Source organism: Malania oleifera, chromosome 7 (genome assembly GCF_029873635.1).
Source record: "Malania oleifera isolate guangnan ecotype guangnan chromosome 7, ASM2987363v1, whole genome shotgun sequence".
In the NCBI taxonomy this organism is placed as follows: Eukaryota; Viridiplantae; Streptophyta; class Magnoliopsida; order Santalales; family Ximeniaceae; genus Malania; species Malania oleifera.
Genome location: NC_080423.1, coordinates 105431720 through 105454565, shown reverse-complemented (window position 1 = coordinate 105454565; position 22846 = coordinate 105431720). Strand labels below are relative to the sequence as shown.

General features: G+C 34.3%; 2 protein-coding genes across 3 annotated transcripts; one reads left to right on the top strand and one right to left on the bottom strand.

The window, feature by feature from the left end:
- The first annotated feature begins 5616 nt into the window (after positions 1-5616).
- LOC131159494 (E3 ubiquitin-protein ligase AIRP2-like) lies at positions 5617-14680 on the top strand. Of its 2 annotated transcripts, none has more exons than XM_058114450.1 (5): positions 5617-5810; positions 13174-13336; positions 13455-13521; positions 13946-14180; positions 14285-14680. In XM_058114450.1, the coding sequence occupies exons 1-5, from the start codon at positions 5728-5730 to the stop codon at positions 14493-14495; spliced, it is 759 nt and encodes a 252-aa protein (XP_057970433.1). In that variant the 5' UTR covers positions 5617-5727; the 3' UTR covers positions 14496-14680. The 2 variants fall into 2 exon arrangements, with proteins under 2 accessions (XP_057970433.1, XP_057970432.1); XM_058114449.1 differs by having other exon boundaries at positions 5631-5810; positions 13156-13336.
- Positions 14681-17986: 3306 nt separating this feature from the next.
- LOC131159484 (GDSL esterase/lipase At3g48460) lies at positions 17987-20028 on the bottom strand. Its single transcript, XM_058114434.1, has 2 exons — positions 18808-20028; positions 17987-18680 (listed from the first exon to the last, which is right to left on the bottom strand). Exons 1-2 carry the CDS (start codon positions 19447-19449, stop codon positions 18159-18161), a joined length of 1164 nt encoding a protein of 387 aa, XP_057970417.1. The 5' UTR covers positions 19450-20028; the 3' UTR covers positions 17987-18158.
- Positions 20029-22846: the final 2818 nt, after the last annotated feature.

Below are 22846 nucleotides of genomic sequence, written 5' to 3'. Positions count from 1 at the left end.
CTGTCTTTTCATATTAAGATAATTATCGCACCATGATCTTAATGATCCATTAAAGTCTTGAACTAATAATTCTACAATGGTAATTTCTGAAGTCTTTTTATCACTATATTTGTAGGCTGCTGCTGCTAATGTCATTTGTTGAACAATTTTGATAAATTGATATTCAATGAAACCATCAACGTTCCGTTCATACAATGATCCTCCACTAAAACTTATTTCTTCTTTTATGGTTCATCTTCAAATAATCGACTTGGAAAAGTTGGCATTTTGTAATAAATTTTTTGACTTCTATTTTTCCAATGATTGTTGTTTATTTTATTAACCTCATAATTTTCTTCTTTAAAATTTTTTTTAAGTTATGGATAGCTTCTTTTTTATTAAGGACATTAAGATTGCATTTTTTAAACATTTCTTCAATTTTTCCCACAATTTTATGTTCTTTGGAATCAAATTTGAAATCTATATCAGGTATTGAGAAGGGTTTGAATAAAGGTTGTTGCTTATTGATTTTACTTGATTCTCTTTTTTCATAAACACTATTAATTTTGACTTCTAATCTTTCATCTAAAAGATTTTTTATTCTTGTATTTTGACTAGCAAGTAATTGTAACATTTGATTGGTGTAATTATTTTGGCTAACCAATTAATCAAATTCATTGTTAGTATTCTTAATTTTTTATAAGGTGATGCAGTAACTTCTGTTTCTTTGCATGGAATTTTGAACGAATCTTTTGGTGGATGTGTGGATGATACATAATTATTGTCTAATCATTTCCACTTATTATTATGAATAACATTATCTTCTTGTCTTTTCTTTTCATAAGTAAAAAATAAAATATTTCTTTGGATTTTTTGCATTTCCTTTAACCATTCTTCTCTTATTTTTTCTCTTTCTTCCTTATTGTATTTTTCAAAAAATTCAACTCTATTTTTCTTATTTAATTTATGCTTATAATCTTCTCTTAAGACTTCCATATTTGGTTCAAACTTTATTGTTAATAAATTTCTTCTTTGACTTTCTTCTCTTAAAGCTTCTCTTTGTTCTTCATCTAAAGTTTAAGATATTGTTGGTGAATTTGATTCTTCAGAATAATAACCTTGAGGAACTTCTGGCTCAAAATTAATTCCTTTAAATTTGTAATATCTATTAGGTTCAGTATAAACACTTGAGATATTTTTTCTTTGTAAGTCTTCTGTTATGTTTGATCTCGAGGATTGACCAACACTTCTACTTCTTGTGAATAAAGATTGAAAATTAATTTTGACATTTCCAGATTGATCTTGGGTAATACTTGTAGCATTTGTCTTTTGAACACTTCTAATTTTTTCGTCGGAATTTCCATTAAGATTGTTAAACTTCCATTTTTCCCCAGTTTGAATCTCATGCCAAAGAAGTTTCTTTGGTTGGGATACCAACGAGGTTTTTTCATTATTAGCTTGTAATAAAAGAGTTTCTCCTTTTGGACTTTCTTTTATTGCATTTGGAAAAATTATTGAAGTTGTTATTTTGTAATAAACTCTATAAATCATTTCTAAATTTGATGATCTTGAATCTATGTTATAATTCTTTGTTTGAATATCTAATGTTAATAATTTATAAATTAATTCATCATGAAGATTTGCCTTAATGTTTAGATAACATTCAAAATAAAAAGAAGGAAATTAGAACTTTCAAATGTATAAGAATAGTTTTTCCCCTCCTTTTCATCTTTGCATCTAAGTATAGTGATTACTTTATCATCAATTATTAAATAAATAAACATCTTTACTATTTTTAATTAGTCTTTTGAAGATAGACTTGTTCAACTACTCATAATGAGAACTGGCCTATTTTTTGGACCAAGTTGAGCATATCATTTCTAATATGAATGAATAAAATATTAAAAAAATCAACAACTTTTCTGAATCAAATGAACCCATCTGAATCAAATAAACCAGGATAAGCTATTCAATATAAATTTAAATTATTATTTTTGCATTAACATTAAATTTTATATAATTTTAATTCATAAAGTATGAATTAATTAAAATTCAATTTGTAGTTTTTGACACTATGTTCAACAAGCTATTTAAATTTAAAAAATATTAAACTATTACTTATTTATTTTAAGATGTATTTATTCATCTAATTTGCATATTGAAATTGCATATGACATCCAATGTTGTCTTGTACTTTTATAGGATTTTTTTTCTGATTCATTAGAAATTTATAAATATTTTCATATGTTTTAATTTTCTTAAAATAATGACTTATTAGAAATTTTTAATAGTTTCTTATGTATTTCCACAATATGCTTTCATGTATTCCTTTAATAATTTAAATTTTCATTAAAATGACAACCCAATTTCAGATATATAATTTTTAAGAATTTAGAAATTGAAGTATCGGGAATTTTCATGAACTGTTAGAGAGAGAGAGAGAGAGAGAGTTATTTTTATTTAATTAATTTTATAATGTGAAAAGAAAACTCCTATTAACTGTCATGTATCGAACTATTCAATTTTGACCTAAGAAAAATTAATTCAAACTGTTAACAAATATAATATAATCTTAAAGACTTAAATAACTTGAGATAATCCAAATTAACCAACCAAACATGACTTGGGATAGCCCAATTATAATTCCAACACATTTCAAAATCATTATGAAAATATTTTTAACTAATTGAATTGCAACTTGCCATTAAAAAATAATTTACAATAAATTTTAAATTTATTTTGAATAACTATATTACCATCCTCACGGACCCCACCTCAATAAAGTATAGTATACAATGTCATCTAAGGTTTTTAAGTAGTATGAGATATTGAGTTTGATTCTATATGAAAACAAAATTTTAATTTATTAGAAAAAAAATTATAAGAGTTTGTCTAAGTTGGAATTTTGAGTTATCAAAAAGTGAAAAAAAAAAATTCTACTACTTATTTTAATAATCATGAAGCTACGATAGTTGGGGTCAACTATAAAATGATACTAATATAAATAATTTTATATATATTATATTAGTATGTGATTTCAAGGACTAAATTAATAATATCGAGATCGCTAACATAACACTCGTACTAAAACATGATTACAATTACGAATTCAAATATCAAAATAACTAAAAAAATAAGAAAAAATAATAATCAAATTGATCAGACTAAGAATCGGCCCACCTTTTCGGCCAAGTTGAGTGAATTGTTTCTAACATAACAATGGACAAATTATTTGAATCAAATGAACTAGGATTAATTAATTAATATAAATTTAAGTTATTTTCCTCATTTATATTGAATATTTTATAATTTTAATCTGTAAAAATATGAATTAAAATTTTACTTTGCAATTCTTAACACTGTGTTTGATTTTAAGATATATTTAGTCATTTAATTTATACATTAAAATTGCATATGAAAACTAATATAAAGTTATAATTTTATAGGTTTTTTTTATTTATTCCTGCACGATTCCAAATTTTTTTCATTCTCATGTATTTTTAAATCAAAAATTTTCATATATATATATATATATATATATATATTTGAAATAATGACTTATTAGAATTTTCTAAGGATTTGTTATGTATTTCCACAATATACTTCTTCTATTACTTTAATAATTTAAATTTTCATGAAAATAGCATTCCATTTTTAGATATATAATTTTTTAAGAATTCAAAAATTAGACTACAAGCATCAAGAATCTTCATGAACCATCCTAGGGAGAGAGAGAGAGAGAGAGAGAGAGGGAGAGAGAGTTATTTTTTTTTTTTTAAAATGATTTTATAATGTGAAAAAAAAATCCTCATAATGTTGGCATCGATCAAATTCTATTTTTAATAATAAAAAAATTCAAATTCAAACTGCCAACAAATACGATACAATCCTAATAGCTTAAGTAACTTGAAATGATCCAAATTAATTAACTAAATATGACTTGAATAGCCCAATTGTAATCTTGATATATTTTAAATTCATTATGAAAATGTATTTAAGACTAATTAAATTGTAATATATCTTAAACAAACTATATTATCATCTCAATATCTTGAACAAATTGTATTATCCTTCAAGCCGTTCATACTTACTTTCTTTTCAGGTGGTCGTGATCGGAGAACATTTCAAAGGTCGTTCACTTTCTATTCAACAACAAAGGTCTTAGATTCGTTTACATATGAAGGTCAATTCGTGTTTTATCAAGAGGAAATTTTAGTCGATCATTTTGTTTCCTGATTTGGCTAGATGGTTTGGAAGGCTTGTCTAAGTCGAAATTCCAAGCTACCCACAACTACTAATCATCCATGATTTTTTACTACATAAAATATCATTGCATTATTTTATAATTAATTATTTAATTAAATATGCAGTGCGATATGAAGTGACAAGTAATAATTTTCTATCCATCAACATATTTAATTTTTTTTAATTTACAAAATCTGTTTTGACATACGTTCACCACTAGTTAAATATCATAAAGTAAAAGAGAAATCTCGATAATTGTCATACTCCGCTCGAACACTTTAAATTTTTTTATATATATTTTATTTAGGCACACTTTTTTCTAATCTGCTAACTTATCCACAAATCTTATATTATAATTTAATATTAATTAATTAAATTACAACGGAAGGTATTTAAATTTTTAAGGACTAAATTAAAAATATGCGAACCCCTAATGTGACACTGGTACGAAAATATAATTATGACTCATGGATTCAAATTTCAAAATAACTAAAAAATTTTTTTTTTTGGATAAGAAGAAATTTTATTAATGATTATGTATATTTGATATTTCCTTTCAACTTGCCAAAGAATTAAATTAATGAACCAATAATTACCATATCTATCACCAAACCCACAAATTTCACATAAAATTATCTTTCCTAGGGTTAGTTTCGATTAAGGATTTTACTTGAAAAAAAAAATAAGAAGGAAATTTATTTTTCATTATATTTTCCCTATATATCAAATATCATTAAAAATAAAAAAATAATTTCAGTATGATTAAAAATTAACAAAAACTAAAAGTTAAGGATATGTAAAATTAAAATTTGTTCATTGATTTGGTATCATTTTTATTTTCTTTCTCACTTTTCTTGATAATCAAAGATGAAAAACTGAAATCCTCTCTATTTTCCTTTCCTTTCCATAATATTTTTCAAGTTTCAAACAAGTTGTTAATGATTTATCTCAATATAAAATACTGATTGGAATCGTATCTGTTTCATATTTTTAAATTTATTATTTTTTTATAAGATAATAAGAAATTGAAAACATAATGGAAGCTCAAAAAGTTTTTAAAATTTTAACATTAAGATTTTTTTTATTAAAGTAGATATATACTCTTGATTTTATCAACAATATAGAGGATAAAACTACCCTTGAAATTTAAAACTTGAATTTAAAATAAAAAAGCTTAACCAAATACCAAGTCCAAACCATGAAAAATTCAAATATCTTCTTGTTAGTTGTTGAGAGATACACAATAAGTGTGAAACCAAGTCTCAATATTTTCTCCATGAGAGAACCTTTCCAATTGGTCAACAAAATTGAAATTTTTACTTGGCCCAGAGAGAGAGAGAGAGAGAGAGAGAGAGAGAGGTTTTGTCTTGTATAAATATAAAACAGATACCCGCCCTCCTACGCTTGGGCTCTGCTTGTGATTACTTTACTGTTTTGTTGTTTGGTTTTCGGCCTCATCTTCGTCCTCCATAACAATCACTCACAGTGGAGAGTTAAGGGGTTATGGATTATAAGCTTTCTGGGTCTTCGTCTTACCAGGAGTCCCTCAAGGTTTTGGAGGCAGATATGCAGCACGCCAATGTGCTGTGAGCACTCTCTCACTCTCTCCCTCTCTGCCTCTCTCTCGGGCTTTTTTGAATTTTTTTGAATTGGGTTTGTTTGATTCGCTGTGTAAATTCAGATTGTTTGGAATTCGAAGGTATCTGCTCTATGGGAGGTTTGATTTTGCCATGCATTGTAATGGGTTTTCGGTTTTGGGCAGATTATGTTATTTTCTTCTTAATGTTAACTCGTGCTTTTGGTTTTATATGAGTTGCTATGTGAATTCAGATTTTATGGAATTCAGAATATATCTGTTTCTTGGAAAGATTAGATTTTTTCATGCAATGTAATGGGCTTCTCTGTTTTCCACCATTCTATTTTAATATATGTTCTTTTTTTTTTTTCTTTCTTTTTGCTTTGTAAATTCAAACTTCGTGAAATTCAGAAGATATCTTCTTTTTCGAAGATTAGATTTCGTCATGTAGTGTAATGGGTTTTCGCGTTTCTGTCTTTCTACTTTAATATATGTACTTCTCTTTTTGTAAACAAAATTGCCCTTAATGTTGACTTATGTTTTTGGGTTTATTTGATCTTCTATGTAAAAATTCAGATTTTGTGAAATTCAGAAGAAATCTGCTTTGTGGTTAATAGATTTTGTCACACATTGAGATGGGTTTTTGCATTTCCACTTTGCTAATTTAATGTACTTATTAATTCTTGTTATTTCTTTGCTGGGTATAATTTTTTTATTCTTATTATCTCTTTGCTGGGAAGGGTATCTGCTTTTTGAAGATGATTTTGTTATGCAACCCTGTCTCTCCTGTGAAGCAGCGCAAACAAATAAACTTGAATTGGTAAATGATCACAAGCATAATAAACTGCACTATAATCCAGGACCTCAGACCTCCTAGTGCCAAAGCTCTAATACCATGTTAGATTACCACTTCAACTAAAAGCTGAAGAGAGGTGGAAGAGCAGATATCAAGCTATTCAACAGAATATATAATGCATGATCATTTTTATTTTGGTGCTGTTGACGCGCAATGATTTTAATTTTCCGATCAACAAAATAAATATCACAAAGAACATTCACAGAAAAAATGTAGACGAGAGATTTTACTTAGCTTGGCAAGATTGCCTATGTTCACGGAGTGTGCACCTGGAGAAAAATCCACTATGAAACGATAGCAGTATAAGATCTGATCAAACTTTTCCTGATCCCAGATCCCCTGTACACCCCTTCACCTGTCAAACTAGTGAAGAAAAAATTTTCCTAGAGAGAAAGCCCCCTCTAGCTCTCCTTGCACAAAATGACAAGCAATACACTCTTTTTCCCATAGGTTACAAACATATATATGACACCATACAACCGTTGGATTTAGAGACGATCCCTGTACACCCCTTCACCTGTCAAACTAGTGAAGAAAAAATTTTCCTAGAGAGAAAGCCCCCTCTAGCTCTCCTTGCACAAAATGACAAGCAATACACTCTTTTTCCCATGGGTTACAAACATATATATGACACCATACAACTGTTGGATTTAGAGATGATCCAGTGGCTGTGATAAAAGCCACAATAAATAAATAAATAAATAAAACATATTTTTTTAACAATCTCTACCTTGGCTTTTAATCACAGCCAAGCACAACATTCCATTCTCACGCTCTGGGTTGCTCTGTCAACAATCAACAGGAGACTACATTAACTAAGTCCCGATAACGCTTGAACTTAGCTAATGTAACAGGCTTTGTGAGCATATCTGCAGCATTTTCGTTTGTGTGGATCTTCAATAACTGGAACTTACCACTTTCAACCCAACCTCTAACTGCATGGTACTGCACGTCAATGTGCTTCGTGCGAGAGTGGTAGACCTGATTCCTTGCCAAGTGGATCACACTCTGATTATCACAGAATACGTGTAACCTATCCTGCATAACACCCAGTTCCTGAATCAGTCCAGTTAACCACAAAGCCTCCTTACCTGCCTCTGTCAAAGCTATGTATTCAGCTTCTGTAGTAGACAAAGCTGTAGTACGTTGCAACATAGCCTTCCAACTAATGGAACCACCAGCGATGGTAAAAATGAAGCCAGAAGTAGACCTCCTCTTATCCAAATCACCTGCATAATCGGAGTCCACATAATCCTGAACATTTCAATCATCAGTACTTTCAAACAAGATACCATAATCAGAAGTGCCACGCAAATATCTGAAAATCCATTTCATTGCATTCCAATGCATTCTACCTGGATTAGCCATATATTTGCTTACCAAACTAACTGCATATGACAAGTCTGGTCTACTACATACCATAGCATACATCAGACTCCCTACTGCACTGGCATAAGGCACACTAGCCGTATCCAACTTATCCTCATTAGTAGAAGGACACAGTTTAGCAGACAATTGAAAATGAGCAGCTAGAGGTGTACTTACCGGTTTAGCCTTATACATATTAAACCTTTCCAACACCTTCTCAATATACTTACCTTGTGACAACCACAACTTTTTTTGTTGTCTGTCCCTCCTGATTTCCATGCTAAGGATCTTTTTAGCTGCACCAAGATCCTTCATCTCAAACTCATCCTATAACCTGGCTTTCAACACATTCAACTCATCAGTATTGTTAGAGACAATCAACATGTCATCCACATATAGCATAAGGATCACATATACACCACTGTTAAGCAATCTGAAGTAAACACAACTATCATAACTGCTTCTAACATGCACAATCCTCAACATATAAGAATCAAACCTCTTATACCATTGCCTAGGGGATTGTTTTAAACCATAAAGAGACTTATTCAACTTACATACCAGGTGTTCTTTACCTTGTTCCACAAACCCCTCCGGTTGCTCCATAAAGATAACTTCCTCCAACTCACCATGAAGGAAAGCTGTCTTTACATCCATCTGTTCCAGATCTAAATCATGCATGGCAACCAATGCTAACAAGGATCTAATAATAGCATGCTTAACAATAGGAGAAAATATTTCATTATAATCTCTATCTTCTTCCTGTTTGTATCCTTTTGTTACTAACCTGACCTTATATTTTATCCCTTCTGATTCTGAAGTAGGTTCTTTCTTTTTGAAAACCCACTTACAACCAATCAGCTTCCTGTCCTTGGGCTTTTGAACCAACACCCAAGTGTTATACTTATGAAGAGACTCCATCTCCTCAACCATGGCTCCAAGCCAACTATCTCGTTCAGAACTCTGAACTACTTCCTGAAAATCAGAAGGATCTCCACTACTAGTAATCAGAGCAAATGCAACTAAGTCCTCAAACCCATACCTGTCTGGAGGCTTAACATTCCTCCTTTCTATGCCGGTGGTTAGCCTTGTAGGCTCATGTCTATCACCTGTCTGAGGAATTTCCTGAGGAACTGTAGCCTGTCTTGCTGTATCCTGTGCAACAGAATCAACAACAGTAGTCTGAGTATTACCCATACTTGAATTCTGAATACTGTCCAGCTCCACCTGAATAGGTACTTCTGCTGAATCAGACTCCATCTTCTTATCAGCATTCTCCTTCAACATGGCTTCCTCATCAAAGACCACATCTCTGCTAATGACCACCTTCTGTGCTATAGGGTCCCACAACCGGTATCCTTCACTCCTTCTTGGAAACCCAAGAAATACGCACGGTTTGGACTTAGAGTCCAACTTTGATCTTTCCTGTTTCCTGCACATGCACATACGATGGACAACCAAATATTCTCAACACAGAGTAATCTACTGGCTTACCTGTCCATACCTCCTTAGGAATCTTTGCGTCAATAGCTACAGAAGGAGACCTGTTTACCAGGTAGCATGCCATACTCACTGCTTCTGTCCAGAATGACTTAGGCAGATTGGCCTGAATCTTCATACATCTTGCCCTCTCTAGTAATGTTCTGTTCATCCTTTCAACCACCCCATTCTGCTGTGGCCCATGTGGAACTGTATAGTGCCTAGCGATCTCCTCTTCCTTACAAAAGTCAATTAATTGGCTATTTTTGTACTCTAGTCCATTGTCAGATCTCAGAAACTTCACTTGTTTCCCAGTTTGTTTCTCTACCTGAGTTTTCCATTCTCTGAACTTAATGAATACCTCACTCCTATGCTTCAGAAAATACACCCAAACTTTTTTGGAAAAGTCATCAATAAATGAGACAAAATAAATAGCACCACTGTGAGACTGTACCTGTACTAGACCCTATGCATTTGAATGAATGTACTCCAGCACCTCCTTGCTCGCATGCTTTCCTGTTCTAAAACTCACCCTGCGCTGTTTACCAAACAAACAGTTTTTACAAAACTTAAGCTTACAACAAGAATTACCTCCCAATAAGTTCCGCCTGTGCAACTCCTGCAAACCACGCTCACTCATGTGACCTAGCCTCATATGCTACAGAGTAGTATCATCTGTATTTGTATCTGAAGAGGTACTAGCTACAGCTCCACCTGTCACTGTGCTACCCACCAGAGTGTACAAATTGATCCTCAGATGATCCTTCATTATTGCCAATGAACCTCTAGCCACTTTCAGCACATCATCCCTAATTGAAAAAAAGAAACCATTACTATCCAAAGATCCCAGGGAAATCAGATTCTTTTTCAGATCTGGAACACACCTCACATCCCTGATGGTTCTAACCACACCATCAAACATCCAGATTCTGATCGTTCCAATACCAAGAATACCACAGGAAGTATCATTACCTATCAATACCGTCCCTCCAAAGATTGGTTCATAGGAGTCAAACCAGTCCCTGTATGGACACATATGATATGAGCATGCCGAATCCAAAGTCCAGGTATTGGCTAAGTAACTGGAACCTATAGTAACAGGCAAAAGATCCCCATCAAAAACTGATGAACTGCTCTCTACTACAGTAGCTTGTTCAGTCTTCTTCCTATTCTTTTCCTCTAAATCTCTTTTCCTCTTTAGAGAGTCCTTCTTCATATGTCCTTCTTTCTCACAATAAAAACAGTCACTCCTCGAGTTCCCATTCTTACCCCTGGACTTGGATCGAGATTTCTCTCGATTCCAATTACCCCTGCTAGAACTCCTGCCCTACTGTTGGCTAGAGTCACCCTTAGCCACCAACCTTTCTCCGTGTCCTGGATAATCTGGTTTGTGAAAATTCTTACTCTCCAGAATGGCAGTAGTCACCTCATCAACTGTAAGAGTCTCCTTACCTAGCAGTAGTGTGGTTTTCAAAGTATCAAGTGAATTGGGAAGCGAATACAATAGAATTAGTGCTTTATCTTCCTCCTCAATTTTTACCTCATAACTCAGCAACTGTGTGATTATTTTATTGAAATAATTGAGGTGGTCTCTGACTTCTGTATCCTCAGTCATCCTCAACTAATACAAATATTTCTTCAAATATAGTCTATTAATTAAGGACTTGGACATATAAATATTCTCCATTTTTTTCCAAAGCTCAGCTGGTGATGTTTCATTCAACACACTGTATTTAATTTTTGGAGTTAAACTTAAATGAATGGTACTTACCGCTTTCATTTCCAACTCCTCCCATTGATCATTTGACATGGTCTCTAGTTTCTTGTCTTTCCCATACAGTGCCTTAATCAGTCCCTGTTGGACCAACACATCCTTCACAATGCTTTGCCACAAATTGAAATTATTTTTTCCATTAAAAGGCTCCACCTCGAACTTGGCCGTTGAAGTACTCGCCATTTAAAAAAAAAATTTTCCGTTCTCCCTTTTTTTTTCTCTCTCCTCTAACGTCAGCACCTGTCAGGATGACGTCAGCGTGACGTTAGCGCTCCACGGGGAGGATCCACGCCTCGACCCGACCCATTCTGCTCGACTCGAATCCCTGATCCACTACACATGCGACCCGCACGTGTTCTAGCCGACGCAGATGCTGACCCGCGCCTTGACCCGGCGGGTTTCGTTTGGATCTGACCCGCAACCTAGCCTCTTGACTCGCATGTCAACCCGTTGCGTTCCGTACCCGACCCAATTTTGAATCCAGGTCTGTCACCCAATTCTGGCATTGTTCTTCATCCGCGAAATTTTTTTTTTCTTTTGAATTTTTTTTTTCACACCTTCAATTGAAAAATGATCCTCCTTCAATTGAAAAAATTATGAACTAATTTTCTGGCACCTAATCTGAATCCGCGTACCTCAATCCGATCTGAACGAACCGCTCTGATCTTGAGCACTCCCACAAAAAAACTATCCAAAAAATTTCTTTCGATCTGATCTGATCTATCAGATCTCCACCAAATCGATATTGTGCTCTGATACCACTTGTTGACGCGCAACGATTTTAATCTTCCGATCAACAAAATAAATAGCACAAAGAACATTCATAGAAAAAATGTAGACGAGAGATTTTATGTGGTTCGGCAAGATTGCCTATGTCCACGGAGCGTGCACCTGGAGAAAAATCCACTATGAAACGATGACAGTACAAGATCTTATCAGACTCTCTCCACGATCCCAGATCCCCTATACACCTCTTCACCTATCAAACCAGTGAAGGAAAAATCTTCCTAGAGAGAAAGCTCCCTCTAGCTCTCCTTGCACAAAATGACAAGCAATACACTCTTTTTCCCATGGCTTACAAACATATATATGACACCACACAACCGTTGGATTTAGAGACGATCCAACGACTGTGATAAAAGCCACAATAAATAAATAAATAAAATATATTTTTTTAACAGGGGGCGTTTAATTTTTATGATTCATGTAAATTCAGTTTGGGTACATTCTCCCTTTATTATTTACTTTTTCTAGATGCCTTCATGGAAGAGGTTGGCTCTCCTCAAGGATTTATTTGATTTTAGCTTTTTCCACATGCGGCCTACACTTGATAATATTACTATTGTGGTTTGCATTGAGTCTGTGGTCTCAAGAGCTGAGTGCAATGTCAGGCCTTACCATTTCGAATTCATTCTATCTCAAGATTGCACTGAATTCACAGTTTCAATAGCTTAGTGCAGTGTCTGTCCTTACCCATCTGAATCCTAAAATGAATCCTTTTTCACCGTTGTGCATGATTTAGAAAAATACTGAGAGAAAGTTGGAGCACTGTTGATCTCTGATTACTACCTAGGTTCCCATTCTACCCTTTCCACTCATATGGCCTCTAATGTCAATTAAATCACTCTTTCATATTGGAACGATATTTGATCTACATTGCAGGGGCCCAAATTATCTCAAATGTCCTCTTATCTTATCATAGGCACAACTTATAGTGAATGTGTTCATTTCTTACTTTATTGTGTACTGGCAATTTACTTGGCATAGAATCAATTTTCATGGCAATTTTACTAAGAGTTTTTGCATTTATAAGACTCAGATGGAAGATTCTGCTGGTGTTTGACTAATATGTGTGTGTGTGATATTACCTTGTTTAAGTTTGCATAATGTTTGCAGGGCAGCTTCTATTTCAAAAGCCAAGGGTGGTACTTGTCTTCAAATGAAGTTGGTTTGCAAGCATTTGGCACCCATCTTTCTATTTTTGTTCCAGTGGATGGATTGCTCATGCACATGTCTACTTCCTAGTTTTTTAAACCTCTTCCACATAAGAGTGTACAAGGTCAATTTCTTTGACTGCTTATGCATTTCTAATTTTAAAATTGAATTTTTGTTCCTTTTTTGTGGGAGGGATCATTTTTATAGATGAAACCTGTTGTTTGATTAAATCATTCATATAGGTATGCCCAAATGGGAGACCTACTGCCTCATCACATGGAAGGAAAGCAACAATAAGGGAATTCTATGGTTTGTATACTGCTGCATTTTTTGATTGCTTTCTAATTGGAGTTTTATATGTGAATAGGCTAGCCTTACACAGAAATGAAAAACCTTGCTTTCTTTTTTGCATAGGATTTGCATTGATTCTATTTTGTTTCTCATTTCACATAATCATATTCAATCGGTTTCATTCCATTCATAATGGCAGTTAGGTTTTCAACATTTGATGTTTTAATTCTTTATTATTTTCTATGATAAATGCATTTTAATTGCACCGTTGTTCCAGTATTTTAAAACCATTTTGTCCTAAAAGAATGATTTATGCCTTCAGATGTTTTATTACAGATGAAAAAAAAAAACATGTGTTTGCAAATATTATAGAATACAGAATGGAAGGCTTTCCATTTCATATGTTTTTGTAACTATTGTATTTGTACATTCCCAATTGCAGCTGTGATATTACCATCTCTTCAGCGTCTCCATGGTAACTCATCAATGCTCGATAAAACTCAAGAGGAAGATCACTGCCTTGAGCTTGCTGCCAAGAAGAGACTACAGGAAAAGAAGAAGCTTTCAGATGTGGATTTGGAGAGGGAAGATGAATGTGGCATCTGCATGGAGCCCGGCACCAAGATAGTGTTGCCTAATTGTTGTCATGCAATGTGCATCAACTGCTACCATGACTGGTAAATAAAATTCCATGTATCCTTTACTGGATTTAACTTTTATTGATAATGGAGACTGGTTTTATTTCTCAATTGTGTATTTTTGGGCTGTTTTTATGATGCAGGAACATGAGGTCGGAATCATGCCCATTTTGTAGGGGCAGTCTAAAGAAAGTAAATTCTGGGGACTTGTGGGTTCTCCCCTGCAGGAGTGATGTGGTTGACATGGAAACTGTATCAAAGGAAGACATTTTACGCTTTTTTCTCTATATAAACAGCCTACCTAAAGATATTCCTGATGCTCTTTTTCTAATGTATTATGAATACTTGATCTGATCTAGGGAAGATGGAGCAATGATGTACAGAAAGAGGGAAATGCCAGCCATTGATGTAAATTGAGTGGGTAAGGTTTTCACCTTGAGTTTCTGAGTTACATTCTGCATGATATTTTTGCAGAATGATGTATATGCTTGGTATAAGAGACCAAATAAGTAATAATATGATCCTTATTTTTATACCAACATGAAATTCTCTTTATATTATATTTGTTGAATATTAAATTTAGCATGTGAAGTTGTAAAGTTAGGGATTAGAAGAAGAGAAGAAAAGAAAAGTCTGTTGGGAGTATTTATATCAGGCTTTAAAACTCTCCGGCATGTGCAGCCCGTTTGCACGTGAATAGATAACCAAACGATAAGCAACACGCTTTATTAGGAATAAGATAATTATTAACCATCACATGAATACTTAATCTGATCTAGGGAAGATGGAGCAATGATGTACATAAGGAGGGAAATGCCAGCCATTGATGTAAATTGAGCAGGGCAAGTTTTCACCTTGAGTTCCTGAGTTACAGTCTGCATGATATTTGTGCAGAATGATGTATATGCTCGGTGTAAGAGACCAAATAAGTAATAATATGATCCCTCTTTTTTGTACCAATACAAAATTCTTTTTATATAATATTTGTTGAATATTAAATTTAGCATGTGAAGTTGAGTAGGTGATTAGAAGATGAGAAGAAAGAAGAGGAAAAGTCTTGGGGAAGATTTATACCATGCTTCAAAACTCTCCTGCATGTGCAGCCCGATTGCACGTGGATACATAAACAAACAATAAGCAACACCCTTTACTAGGAATAAGATAATTATTAACCATCACATAGCAAAGGTGGGCAACAAGACTAGAACCCAAGACCTCCTATAAACCACAACTCTGGTACTATGTTCAATCACCACTTTAGTTGAAAGCTTAAGATGTTAGGTTGTGGGCCAACAACGTATATCAAGCTTTGAAAAATATCAAAATGAAGAATTGGGGATCACACAAGTCTGTATGATGTTCTTTGCTGTTCTTTGTTACATTATGAGAAGCTCGACTGATGTAAGTTGGCTATGAAATTTAGATGAGAATAAAAATTTTATTGATGAGAAAGCCACAGTAATGTGTTCTTGATTTGGGTGCAGATTTGACATTCATTATTTCACAAGTGCTAACGGATACCATGTGGACATTGTATTTACTGCCCTAGTTGCACAACAAATCTATAGCTAATTTGACACAAGTATGAAGGTGTTGACACTCTGCCAGTTCACTTTTTTTTAAAAAAAAAATTTAAATGTTACTTTTTAGGATTTTTATATTTGGGATTACCTCAAACAAGAAGGAAAATGGGCCAGAATCTTCTGAGTAGCCTATGTATGGCATTCATCTTGCTGCAGGAGTCTAATTCACAAACTTTAAGTGTCGAAGGTCCTAGTAGTATGATATTGCACTCCCAATGATCATGACTTTATGACATTATGTTCTTGTACAGCCTATTGTTGGCTTAGGTTTTAGCTTCCATTTCCTGGTAAATAATGTGAGCACAAATTCATGATACTATGTTCATGCACAGCTAAAGAATTGTTGATTTAAAGAAATGTTTATTCTGTCTGTACATACTGTTTCACAATTCTCTTCAGCAAACCGTGACCTATTCTGCAACCATGAGCTGCTTGGTGACAACTTCTTCCGGTGATTGTTGAATTTTTATTTTTTTATTTTTTTTTTAGCGCTTTACTGCTTGCATTGATTGTCAATAACAATCAGAAACATCAGTTTTTGCAAAGAATGTAACCTTGATACTGTTGATTTTTATTGAGGAAAGTAGAAGATTAGTAGAATGCTAAAACTGGGTGGGGATGGTATAAGTATCTGCCACCTTAAGCAGATTTGGAGAAAAATTGCTGCCATCCCTGCTTTTAGTGAAATGGAATATGAAGAAGTTGCTGCTTGGAATGGAAAAGATAACAGTTTTTTTTCAGTTAAAGCAGCCCATGAATCAATGATGGATTTGAAATATGATGGCCATAGTAGCCTGTATAGAAAGATTTGGAAGGTGAACAGACCACAATGAGTTTGTACTTTTCTGCGGCTGGTTGGAAAGGCAAGGTTTCCAACCAACTCCATAAGAGGTATGGCTTCCAATCTCTTGCTCTGGGGTTAGTAGTTACGAACAAAGAAACACACCCTCCGTGGCTTATGAGATTGTCCAATTGCTTCAAGCTTCTGGATGAAGGTAATGTCAGACAAGGAATGGATGCATTTCTCAGCATTAGGGGTTTGGGACTGGCTTAATGACATTTATCTTCTGATGCAGATCTTCAGAGAGGGGTTTGATGGGATGTGTCTTTTGGCTGTATGGTGATTATGGAAATGACTAAATTGGCAGATTGTTTTTTAACCTCGAAGACAGATTCAGATCCACAAAACATAATTTGGCTTTTTGATCTGGCAGTGCAAGAATCTCAGTGATAATGGCAAGGACAAAGCCCAAATGGGTTAAACTAAGTACTGATGGGCATCAAAGATGAACACAGGTGAAGCTTCAGTTGGAGGTTTGATCAGACAATGAGGGACTGGCAGTCTGTCCTCGCATTTGGAGTAGGGATATCTTCTTCTTTAGCCACTGAACTGCAGACTATATTTCACGGATTGACCTTGGCTTGGATATGGGACATTGAAAATTTTCAGTTATATCTGATCCAAGGTTTATATTCAGTGTTAATGACAGGAGTTCGAAGTACTTATCACTATGGCCAGTTGGTATATTGTATGAGGAAGCTCATAGACAGGGGATTATAACAGTAATATACAGCATCTCTTTCATAAATGCAATATGGCTGCAGATTGATTGCTAGCTGTGCAAACTCTCTGTCCTAACTGGCATTTTGATCAGCATGCTTTAGGAGTTTGCTTTCCTCCTATTGTTTGGATGTACATGTAGCCTGAATTCAGACCAAAAAAGATGGCAACATAGACTAATATATTGCTGCGTTTTCCCATGCATTTGTTCTGAGGTTTCTGTCGCTTTAGAATGATTGAATCGCTTAGCATGATTTTGAAGAAGTCCATATTTATTGGAAAAACATTCCATAGGAGGCAATTCTATAATTTTAGCAAATGATTTTGTTTTATATTCTGTTACAGTATCTGCTTATTCAGGATAGCTACTTTGTCTGTTGAATTTACAGGACTGATTCTATGTGATTTATACCCTAATGTTAGGTTTGGTTTGTGCATTGAAATTAATTGGGAATGGGAAAGCTGTTATATGGGGATTAATAGTTTACAACCCCTCATTATCATATGGTTTTCTCTTCTGCTGAGGATTATCTGGGGAATATGTGCTTCAATTTGCTTCTTTCAAAATCTTCTAGCACTTCATCTTGATCATTTTGTTTCAGTCAGTCATGCCACTCTTGGCCTTTTCTGGTTCCCATCGTTTATTGTATATTCATGACAAAAAAACCATTCTACTAACCTAGTTTGGATGATAAAACTAGTTTCCCAATAAACTTCCTCACAGTTCTTCATTTATGTTCTAAATCTGAAGAGGAAAAATCTCGAGCAAAGCTTCAGCATTACAAAATATTATGTGAGTTATTGATACACCTATGTTTTAAACTACCGGATCAACTTGACAGAGGAATGACAACAGTCAACTGCTGAAACTTATCAGTGGTGAACACTTGATCCCAGATGCCCTTTTCTGCTCAACAAGTACTCAAATGGAGGGTGACAGAACGACCCTTGGAGGATTGAATCGGCAATAACTTTATACATGGCTTCAGTCAGGTGAACTCCATCCCAATTGATGTATTGGGAAGGATTTGCGCAGGAGCTTGAACTGGGCGAGCCGCACGCAGCATACACAGCAAAGTTATAGGGCCCACCGCCAGATCCACAGCATGCCTTGAAGGGCTCCCTGAAGCCATACTTGCCAGCACCCTTCATGACCATGTGATAGACATTCCAGAAATCGGCATAGGCAATAACAGAATGGGGGAATTGTCTCCTCAGATCGTGCAGCTTGGCTTGCAGGACTACGTTGTGGCTGTAGCTCTGTTTGTTTGCACTGGCAGCGCAACCAATGTCATCTCTGTCATTATCAGCAGCCAGTATCATAGCCAAGGGCAGGCATCCCGTTGCCGGCAGACCCTGGACAACAAAGTACTTTGCACCCTTCATCAGCATTGTCTGCAGAAAGGTAAGAACATTTGTAACGAAAGCTGAGTCAGTTCCCCTGAAAATAGGTTTTGAGTTTTTGATTTTGTGATTATTTCTGCCAAGCAAGGCTGAGAAAGCTTTTGAGTGAGGTTATTACCTCTAAAAACCCAGTAACACTTTCGATTGCCAGCTCCTGAATGGTAGTGCCAGGTACTGAGGACCCTATGGTGTAAGCATAATCATTGGCTCCGATTTCGCCAACCCAGATCAATGCATCATCAAAAACTGCTGAGCACTGGCGTGTTGTCGTTGGGCCCCTGCAGCCTTGACCCTCCAAGAACTTGTTGAACCAAATGAGCTGAGTTTGGAGTGACTCCGGAGTTATGTTTAGAGTGAGGTTATTCTTGACAAAGAACTCATGTTTGATCGCTGTGGACCCAGCAACAGCAAAGTTCACCCCGTGGGATACATCGGCTTTGCGATTAAGGTAGGGTGGCAAGTAGGGAAGTGAGAGGGATTCAGCTACGAAGTCAATCACAAGCCTTCCATCTGAGTACCTGTTGGTGGGGTGGTGGAAGAAGGTGTTGCCATATGGAGGCCTCGATACATGGACAAAGGAGTTTGGGCCGGTGGTTGAGTGAGTGTTGCCGGTGTCCGTATACGAATCACCAAAGGCGTAGATCTTCTTGAAGGAGGAAGCAGCAGAAGACAACGGAAATGTAAACATGACAAAGGTGGTGATGGTGATGAGGATGAATGGAGAAGAGAGCGATACAGAGAGAGAAGAAGAAGAAGCCATTGTTTGGTTCGAAGTCTGCCAGCTCTGTTCAAAAACTCATTTGTTGCAATATATATGCCTCATCTTACTGAATTCACAAGCATGCCATTGTTTTCAAGCAAGGACTTCTGGGTTGTTTCATAGAGATGGAAATAAAGAGGACGTGGTGGCTTTATGATCTGAGAATATGTTTTCAATTGAGGGTACACATTATTGTGTTGGATGGATTTGGTTGGACTCTGGATTTAAGTTCTTAGGCGTGAATAGAGAGGTGGTGGTGAGATTGAATAAATTTGGGAGGAGAGATGAAAAGGGTAGTTGGGTGAGAGTTGGATGGGTGTGGGGGAAATTAAATGAGCATGTAATGAGACCAACTGTTTCTTCGGCAAAGGATGTTGGAATTGAATAGCCCCGTGTATCTAGAAGCTAGCTGTTGAGTACGGAGCTGACCCACCGCCACCGTTGAGTATTACGCCTTGTTTGGGTTCTAGAATTACAGCGGTAAAATTTAAATTTTAATTTTAAATAGTGTTTAGAAACATAAATTTTGGACCTTGAATTTGAATAAATTTCAATAAAATTTTATGCATCATTATTTAAATTTAATACAGTTTCAAATCCAAGATCTTCAAACATGAGGTTAATTTTTATTTTTATGTTTGGTTTGTACGAATTAATGGTAGAATCGCATTTGGACAAGTTAATTTTCACATTTTGGGAAGGTGATTTTGCCTTCGTTTGGTAGGAATTACAATTTCATTCTTAATTCTATTTTTTTTTTTTTAAAGGTGAAGACCCTTAATAATAAAGGTTGAAAAAAAAAAAGTCACTCTTTCTGATAAAAAGAGAGGGACTTCCTCTCAAGCTTCACTTAAAATTTTAAAAATGATATAAATCTTCCTTAAGGTTTGTCAAAAAGATAAACTTTTTCTCAAGAGACTTTTCTTTTTGCAATACAATAAAATGCTTGTGTCTTTTTGACAAATTTTAAGGGAGGTTTTTTAAATATTTAAAACTTTGGTAGAAGTCTTTGAAATTTTTTAAATTTCATCCAAGGTTAGTGTCTTACTAAAAAAGACACTCACACACACAAATTGGTTGTATTTTAATCGTGTCATCATCATCAATAATAATAATAATAATAATATAATGCTAACGACAACAACAATAATAGTAATAATATTATTATTACTATGAAAAAAACAAACTAACAATAACAACAATAGAAGTAAGAATAAAAAAAACTCACCTAGGTTTGACAAAAAGATAGAGACCACCCCTGAGGTTTAAAAATTATTGATCTCTCTAGAAATTTCAAAAATATCACAAACCCCCTTAAGGTTTGTAAAAAAGACACAAAAAACTCTTTAAAAGATTTGTCTTTTTGTAAAATATAAAAAGGTTTTTATCTTTTTGACAAACCTCGAGAAGAGGTTTGTTTTGTTTGGACTAATAATCCTGTTTTGGCTGGTTGTTGGGGGGCCTTCATAGTTTTGTCTTTTATTTCTCCCATTGATTGTCTTATAGCCATGGTATTCCTCCGCCAAAAGTGAGAGTTTATCAATAAATAAATGGAAGTGCTACCCTTTAAAAAAAAAAAACAAATCTCAAGAAGACTCTTAGAATTCTTGAAACCTCAAGAGAGGCTCCTAAAATTTTAAAAATTTTAAGGGAAGTTAGTATTTTTTTGACAAACCTTAAGAGAGGTTAATGTCTTTTTTCTTTAAAAGTAATTATCAACTAACAAGAACAACAAAAATCTGAAGGATTGATCTTTGAAGTTATGTATCTTAAGAAGATCAACGAAAAAAATTAGAAGAAAAAAAAAAAAAAAAGCTACTTGCAAAAGATTTAAAAATTGCTAATGTGAAGATAAGAGACGTTCTTATGAAAATTTGGATTATTAAAAATTGAATAAAAATATTTTGTGGGTATAATAGCTTTTAAGAAACTTTAAATGCTCATCTAGTATAATTTTTGGGATGAATAATTTTTAAGAATCTTCAAAATAATTTGATGAACAAAAAATCAGCAAAGAAAAAAAGAATTTATCAGCAGGTGAAAATTATAAATTTTCTACAAGCATGGTAATTCCACCTATGGCTTTAGGTTCAATTTTAGAAATAAAAGCACAATTTTCACAATAATTTTTAAAAGAGGATCGAGATTGGATACTTGAGCGAAGATTATATATAATTTGATTTAATAAATAATTAAGTTACTCACTTTATTTAGATAGGAGTTATTTGAGACGTCTTCTAAGTAGTTGTCTAAGAGATTATCTCAAACTACTAATTTTCAACATGGCCTTTCTGCATTTCTTAATTTATTATCACAATTTCTTCTTCTTTATATATTTTACTTTGAGAAATTTTAGTTTCAATAAATTTAACAAGCATATATAAGTTCTTCACAACCAAAGTTTTTTATTGAATACTTTTCGTACTTTATTATTCAATGTATATCCAATAAAAATATCTTGAGCTAATCGATTTTGAATCACATTATATTAAACAATAAGGCACACGAGCAAAAGTGGATTATAAGCTACATGACAACTTTTGAAAACAATAATTGGTTGAGTTGTAATATGTAACGACCCGGCCCTTTACACGGACTCAGGTGTCACTCACATACATCAAATACCTATACCTATTCAAGATATGGAAACAACCCGCCCTAAACAGGGACATACGGGTGTAAAACATACATAATCATGATGTAAATGTCGCGGAAAACATAAACATCTATTGGGATTACTACTAGCCTTATATCAGAGTTCACTAATACATCCATAATTTACATACATTCGGACTTAGAGTAATCGTCATATTACAACCCTTTAAAAAGGACTTTCATCAAGTTTAGTACAAAATTTAGATGCTTACGTAAGCTAACCAACATAACCTCCCTAGTCCCTTTATCTACTAGGACCAACGCACGGATGGACTTGAAAACAAAGGTTGTAAGATAGGGTGAGACACCTCTCAGTAAGGAAGAAGGAGTTACAACAGTGTGTGACTGCATTCATGCATATTTTCATTCAACATCTGGAATATAAATCAAATATTTTCAATACAGTAATGCATCAGTTATATCATTATTCATATTACAAAATTCCCACATCTGTCTTTCGACCATTTAATGATTTATCAGATGACCAACAGCAAAATATCCATATAACCAGTTTTACCCCGTGGCTCTGGTTGTGCACTGATACTCGTCCAATGCCCTATTCGTGCAGGCACTGTCGAGTACCTACATACGATCTGACTGCCTCCATTGGCCCAAAATCAGCCAATGGTTTCACCCTGCTAGCCGACCATCTTGGTACCCACATCGTTTAGTATGTGTGGTTGCACATGTACATCTAGCTACGATATCGTGTCGTATCATATAACAATGGTTTCATTTCACC

Coding starts and splice junctions, on each gene's coding strand:
- LOC131159484 (XM_058114434.1), bottom strand. CDS start 19,449: ATGGCTTCTTCTTCTTCTCTCTCTGTATCGCTCTCTTCTCCATTCATC. Junction 18,681..18,807: donor GTGTTACTGGGTTTTTAGAG/GTAATAACCTCA, acceptor ACCTTTCTGCAG/ACAATGCTGATGAAGGGTGC.
- LOC131159494 (XM_058114449.1), top strand. CDS start 5,728: ATGGATTATAAGCTTTCTGGGTCTTCGTCTTACCAGGAGTCCCTCAAG. Junction 13,522..13,945: donor AACAATAAGGGAATTCTATG/GTTTGTATACTG, acceptor TCCCAATTGCAG/CTGTGATATTACCATCTCTT. Junction 14,181..14,284: donor ATCAACTGCTACCATGACTG/GTAAATAAAATT, acceptor TTTATGATGCAG/GAACATGAGGTCGGAATCAT.